The sequence below is a fragment of the Haliaeetus leucocephalus genome, unplaced genomic scaffold, assembly GCF_000737465.1.
Source record: "Haliaeetus leucocephalus isolate CR32 unplaced genomic scaffold, Haliaeetus_leucocephalus-4.0 Scaffold300, whole genome shotgun sequence".
NCBI classification, from domain to species: Eukaryota; Metazoa; Chordata; class Aves; order Accipitriformes; family Accipitridae; genus Haliaeetus; species Haliaeetus leucocephalus.
In genome coordinates, this window is record NW_010972736.1 from 3,937 (window position 1) to 10,319 (window position 6,383).

At 56.1% G+C, this 6,383-nt stretch overlaps 1 protein-coding gene across 1 annotated transcript in view; it reads right to left on the minus strand.

Annotated features, from left to right (window-relative positions):
* Window positions 1-6: 6 nt before the first annotated feature.
* HNRNPUL2 (heterogeneous nuclear ribonucleoprotein U-like 2) overlaps window positions 7-6,383 on the minus strand; it is a 6,777-nt gene continuing 400 nt past the window's right edge. The window contains exons 1-14 of the mRNA XM_010570663.1: window positions 6,204-6,383; window positions 4,073-4,202; window positions 3,868-3,944; window positions 3,501-3,640; window positions 2,986-3,076; window positions 2,790-2,902; window positions 2,346-2,612; window positions 2,122-2,244; window positions 1,695-1,823; window positions 1,319-1,487; window positions 994-1,194; window positions 657-733; window positions 303-410; window positions 7-158 (exon numbers count right to left, since the gene is read on the minus strand). The exon at window positions 6,204-6,383 is cut by the window's right edge and continues 400 nt beyond it. Coding sequence (XP_010568965.1) covers window positions 90-158; window positions 303-410; window positions 657-733; window positions 994-1,194; window positions 1,319-1,487; window positions 1,695-1,823; window positions 2,122-2,244; window positions 2,346-2,612; window positions 2,790-2,902; window positions 2,986-3,076; window positions 3,501-3,640; window positions 3,868-3,944; window positions 4,073-4,202; window positions 6,204-6,383 — 1,874 coding nt within the window. The 3' untranslated portion in view covers window positions 7-89. The remainder of the gene's footprint in view (window positions 159-302; window positions 411-656; window positions 734-993; window positions 1,195-1,318; window positions 1,488-1,694; window positions 1,824-2,121; window positions 2,245-2,345; window positions 2,613-2,789; window positions 2,903-2,985; window positions 3,077-3,500; window positions 3,641-3,867; window positions 3,945-4,072; window positions 4,203-6,203) is intronic.

The window sequence follows — 6,383 nt, forward strand, 5'->3', positions numbered from 1 at the left end:
CCCCCCCCCCCCGCCCTCCCCACCAGCCCTGTTTCCATTGGTTGTGTTTTGGACACCTCCGCGGGTTCGGGGTGCGGACGGTTGGGGTTTCACCGGTACCCTTGGTAGCCGTAGTAGTTCCTGTAGTATCGGTCTCTGTCCTGGTAGTAGTTCTGCCACTAAAAAAAGAAAAAAAAAAAACAAAAAACCCCATTTATTGGTTAAATCGGTACCTCGGGGAACGCAAACCTCTGCCCCGCTGCAGCTTGCTCATAATTAAAGGTGAAAAAAAACAAACCCAAAAAAACCAAAAACCTCGTTACCTCCCGGTTGTACTGCCTGTAGTAATCCCGGTATCTGTTGTAGTCGTAGTCGCGACCGTAAAATCTGTCGTAGTCGCCTCGGTAGCGGTCGTAGAAGTTACGGTAACCCTGGGGGGGGGCGCGGAAAACGGAGCGAGGGGGGGGTCACCGGGAGGGAAAGGCTGCACCCCACCCCCATTTATTTTGGGTACCGATGTCCCTTCCCAGTTAAACCCAACGACCAGAACTGGGAGGAACCGGTGCTTCCCTTTTTGCCGCTGTGGATTCGCCCACCACTCCCCGTCCCTTTTTTCCCCGCCCCGGTTTAGCGAGGGAATGAAATTGGGGTGAAATAAAGGCGGAATGGGGGCTCACCCCGCGGTTTCCAGGCTGTCCCCAGTACTGCTGCTGGCCGTAGACTCGATTGTCATAACCTCGGCGCTGCCCGCCGACTGCCACGGGGGAAAAAAAAAAAAAGAAAAATCAAACCAAACCGAAGGGTCGAGACAACACCAACACCTGGGATATCCCCCCACAAAAGGAAAAGTCTCCAGAATGGCAGAATCGCAACGCTCCAAATCCATTTTGGGGAAAAAACCCGCCGTTACCATTGGAATTTGGGCAAGGAGGAAGATGCCAGGCGTGGATGGAACGTGCCAAACCCCTGCCGGGATCTGCCCCCCCGTCTCCCATCTCCCCGCCGGAGCCTCACCGTATCCCTGACCGCGGTTGCGGTTCTGGCGGTTCCGTTTGTTGCGGTTATTGCGACGGTTCGCTCGTTTCTCCGAGGGGGGGAGCAGTTTTCTGGCCTCTTCCTTGTATTTGGTGACCAGGGGTTGAGCCTCCTCCTTCGTCAGCTCTCCATAGATGACCTCATCTAGGTAATCGTTCTTCTCCGGCAGCGAGTAATTAGCTACAGCAGAAATCAAAGAGAAAAACTCCTTGACGAAGCTGTCATCTCCTCCCCCAAAAAACCCGAGGCGAGGGCTCAGCAAACCCCTCACCCGGTCGCTTTTCCCAGTTTCCAGCCATCCCACCTTTCATTTCCAACATCACTGACTCGGGGACGTCCTCCCCTTCTGCCTCCTTCCTCAGCTCCAGCCTCTTCTTCCAATCTTCCTCGTTAGGAACGATGACGATCACCTTGCGGGCGAAACCCTTGAAGGCGAGGAGCTTCCGTCGCTGCCCCGAATTGTAGACGTTGCACTGAAGGAGGGGAGAGAAAGGGGAGAGAAAGGGGAGAGAAAGGGGAGAGAAAGGGGAGAGAAAGGGGAGAGAAAGGGGAGAGAAAGGGGAGAGAAAGGGAAAAAAGAAGCATTAACGAAGTTGAGCCCAAGGATGGATGGTGGGTAGGAGCCACCCAGGCACCGGCAAGGTAAATTTTGGGGGGGAACACGGCGTTTCCGGGGGTACCTGGTCAAGAATGAAATTCCTTTTGGCTCTGGGAGCGATCTGAACCAGCTTGCTAAGGCACTGAGCAGCTTGCTGGATTAAAAGGTCTCTGCTCTTGGCGTCCAGCTCTTCCACCTCCGGACCCTTCGTCTGCCGGAAGAGAAGCCAAGGGTGAGCGGGGAGAGGGTCTTTGAGCACCAACGGGGTCTTCGGAGCCCCCCCCGTCTAGCTCCGCTATCCCCACACCGGCTTCTCGACCGTTAATCGCACCGGGAACGGATGCTGGGAAGAGCTTCACCACCCAGAGGGGGAAGCTCCGGCGGAGAGAAGGAAAAAATCCCACCCCAGGGACTCCCCCCACCCCCCAAAACTCCAGCCTGGCATCACTCTTCCGGTGCCAAATCCAGGCAAGCCGTCCCTGGCCCGGGAAGGGCGAAGCGGAGCTCACCCTCATTTGGTGGAGGATGGTTTCTGTTCCCAAGATGTTGTATCGTTTTTCCCGGTTCTCCTGGGTGTGTTTTTGGGCCCACTGGGTCTTCCCTGAACCCGGCAGCCCGACCATCAACAGCACCTGGAGGGAGCGGGAAGAAGGAGAAACAACCGGAGGTGAGCCGGGAACGGCTCCGCAATTCCTGCCGGACAGAGGGATTGGGCGGGGGGTGGACGTCTCACCTCGCACTCCTCTGTGGTTTTTGGGGGGAGCGGGGTACGGACCCGGTCCTCTACGGGGACAGCGTGAATGAAAACGTAATCCTCGGGAACGGGGAAGAAAGGCTCTTCCTTTTGGCCGAAGTTGAGCTCCACCACGCAGTTTTTGCAGAGGACGTGGGGCAGGAGGGCTCTGTCGGCGAGGGATTCCTTGCTGATCTGAAAAGCCGTCCCCACCTCCTCCCCGTTCTTGGAGAAGGAAAGCTCCACCAGCTCCTCGCCCTCGAAGTTCTGCGCCGCAAAGAACACCGGCGTTGGGAAAACTCCTTCGTCTTTTCCTGCTAGACCTCTTTTTTTCCCCACACCTGCTTACATTCCCCCTTTTTTCCCCCCTTCGTCTCCCAAAATCTCTCTCCTGCCACCAATTTTTCACCGGCAGAGTGACCGATGTCGTTCTCCCACACTTACTGCAAAGCAGCCGATGACATCGTTCTCCCCAAAGGTTTGGCCAAACTCCTCAAACTGCCCGTTTTCCACCTTCAGCCCTCGTCCGTCATAGCCGTAAGAAAACTCGTCCTCCCCTACAGCGTGACAAACCCTCGTTACGACGTTAACGACGACAGCGGCCAGGTGATGGTGTTTTGGGATGGGGAAGTGGCGTTACCTAGCTGCGAGTGAGAGAAATCCACGGACCATCCCACGCGGAAGAGGGGAATCTCCGGGCTGCCCTCTTTCACCGGCAGATACTGTGTCACCTGCGGGAGTCGGAGAGAAGACGGGGCCGGGGGGGGCAAAAAATCAGGGTAAAATCAGGATACGAGTTGAAGAATCCAACTGGAACAGAGCTTTTTAAACCCATTTCACAGAAAATGAGTGGTTTGCCACAGAGCAAAAGCATTTAACTGGCCGGAAAAGACCTCGTGTACTCTTTGCCCTCTCCTCGAATTCAAGAAGGGGCTCCCCCTGAGGCACAAGAACCCCCCGTAATGGCCCCGGCGTTGCTTACACCGTGGTTTTATCTCCATGTTTTATCTGGCCCTGTGCTCCTTGTTTCAAGGATCCTTTTTCCCCCCTTCCCTGTATTCCCGGCTCCCCCCAAATTCCACAGGTTTGAGTGCCCTGACACCCCCTCCAGTGCCGGAGAGTCGAGAAAAGCTCCTGCCGTCGTCCTTCCCTCACCTTTGCCTCGAAGCATATTTTCCCCTTGGTTACTCCGTGAGTGCTCCGGGCTCCAGACCAGAGGGAAGGGAACTTCTCAAAGAAGAGAGGTTGGCCCCCGTAACGGTCTTTGCTGGCTTTGAAGTGAAGATCAGAAGTATCTGACGAGGACAAACACACAAAAAAAGAACCGTTGGTGCTCGACTGTAGCCCGCGAAAAGGAGGACGGACCCCAACGACGTCGAGCGGGCAGCTGGGGGAAGCCATCGCGTCAGCTTCTCTGAGCTTCCGAACCAGGCAGCGGCTCTGAAGACAATGCAAGGTCTAGAACCAGTAACACCTCAAATCCCCCCAAATAACGCCAGCAGCTCACGATCGGCGTACATACAGGTGTCCAGGATGACGACGGTTTCGTCGTCTTCTCCTTCTCTCGGTTCCTCTTCCGGTGGCGGCGGAGACTTGGATCTGCGCAAGCAAGCGAAAAAATATAAGCGAGAAGGCCGCGAGTGGGGAAAGAGCAGCCAGAGGGGCAGAAAGAGTCGATTATCCAACTCCAGAGGAGAGGAGGGGGGAAGGATTCGCCCCCAACTCACCGGCTGTTGTAAGCCTCCTCGCGGAATTCGTAGTAAGCCCGGCCGTGTTCGTCTTTTTCGTCGCGTTGTCTCTTGACGCCTCTTCGCTCTCCATCGGAGCCGGCGGGCTTGGATTTGTCATCCTCATCGGCTGCGGGAGACGGGGGGAAAAAACCAAACACGCACACCAAACCGTCACTGATGTTTAGTGAAAGTGGGAAAACTCACAAAATTCAAGACCAGAGTTTGGTATTTTCTGCCTTCTGGCGGCCAGGCGCATCCACGAGGCGCCTCCGGCCTCGCGGCTTCTACAAAACCCCAATTATTTTGCTTTAAAAAGGGGTCGAAGCGAGGGCGCTGGCAAAGATCGGGAGTTTGTAACAGCCTCTCATCCCTTGAGCTTCTCGTTTTTGTATGGACAACGCTTCAAATGAACCATCCTCGTTATCTTCCCCCCTCTCCCCCGCGCCTCGGCAGAGCTCCACGTGTCGGATGCAGCACGTGACGCCACATAAACACGCGTTCGTCGGGAGGAGACGAATCCCAAACCTGCTGGAGATGTGTTTTAAAGCCTCGGAGGCAGCAGCCCCCGTTGGTAACACAAACTAGAAACCACCACTACCTTTAAATAAAAACTCCGCTTGGATTTTCATCAAGCAGGATAAAAGTTGGGGTCAATGTCCACTGGTTAATTAATAACAGCAAAATGAAAACCACTACGAGGGCAAAGAACTAATTAGATGCTCACCAGTAAGAGTCCAGCCTTCACCTGCGAGCCCTCCCCCAGAAAAGCAAAACCTTTCCGTTCTTGTGTTATTTAGCAAAAAAAGGAGAACGCCACCACCCAAACTTGTAAATACACCCGTAAAATCTGCGCTTCCTTTCTTTCCCAAGACCCGAAAACAGAGACTTTCCCCCTAACGATAATTTTAGCTAATAAAACCAGTAACAACTTCACTGTTTTTCCGGCAATGCTTTCGTTTCAGCCCTGCCGAAATCACACCGCCAAGTCAACTCTGCAGCCGCACGTAGGCGTCCCCAGCTCCGCCACAACCAAAAATCTTTCAAAAAAGGATTCTTCTCCCCTCCCCGGGCCAACAGATGATAAAAACTGAGCGGGCACACGGAGAAGAGAGGTCACGCCGCGCTTTCAAAGCAAATACTTTCATTTACTGGCCACCTCCGACGCTTCTCAACAACCCCGACCAGAGGGAAGCAATTAGAATAAATTAATTTTCTATAAACACGCATCTCCAGTAAACTCCAACCTGAACTTTTCCCTGCCTATTGTCAGAGAAGATTTTCTAAAAAGCTAGGATTTAAGGGTTTTTTTTGTTTATCCCCCCGGTAACACTGCTCGGAAGACAAAACCGTTTCCTATTTCCACCCCAATGCACCGAAAACTGGCAGCGAGGAGGAAACCCGCTTTCCACTCAACGTTCCATTTTGCGGCTTCCGAGGGGACACTGATAAAGAATAAAACCCGAAAATCTTGGAGCAGGGAGAGCCGAGAGGGACATTCCTGCTCTAGGCGCCCCCCCCCCCAAACCGGGGTGAGGGGCTCTGGACAGCCCTCGGTGCGGTGGGAGACGCCCGGGAGGAGGGAAAAAAGCTCGGGGACCGGAGATAACCCGAATTTAGGGGGAGCCGGACGGGAGTTAAACGGGGTGGGGGGCAGCTGCGTGCGAGGAGGGGGGCGACCGCAGCCGAGAACAAAGCGGGGAGTTAACGCGGTGCTGGCGGGAGGCGAGCGAGGTTTTTGGGGGAGACCCGGGTGGGGGGGTGAGAGGTGGCCGTGGGGTCTGGGTGGGGTTTTTTTGGAGGGGAGTGGGCACAGGAGAGAGGGAGCTGAGAGCTGGAAGGTGCCAGGTAGGAGATAACACCAGGACAAGGTTTCAGGCAGCTCGGGAGGCTGGGATAGGCAGGAGAGGCCGGCAGGCAGGGAGTGAAGCCCACCCGTTGGGTTTGGGGGAGACTATCAGAGAAATCAAACGGGAGGGGAACGGGGGGTCCCGGCCATGCTGGAGGCCAAGAGCCGACGGCAGAGCCCAGGCTGGGGGGGGCTCCGGCCCCGGGGTAAAGGGGGAGGAGGCAGGAGAGAGACCCCTGCCCGGTTTTGGGGGTGTGGGGGGGGGTCCCTCCCGGTGCTCACCGGCCTGGGCGCCTTCCTCCTTGGCCTCGACGGCGGCTGCCTCGTCCCCGCTGGGCCCTTCCTCCTGCGGCCTCTCGGCTCCGTTCACGCCGCCGCCTTCGGGGCCTTCGGCTTTGGGCTCCGGCTCCGGTTCCGCCACCGGTTGCTCCTGCTGCTGCTGCTGCGGTGGCGGCTGCTGCT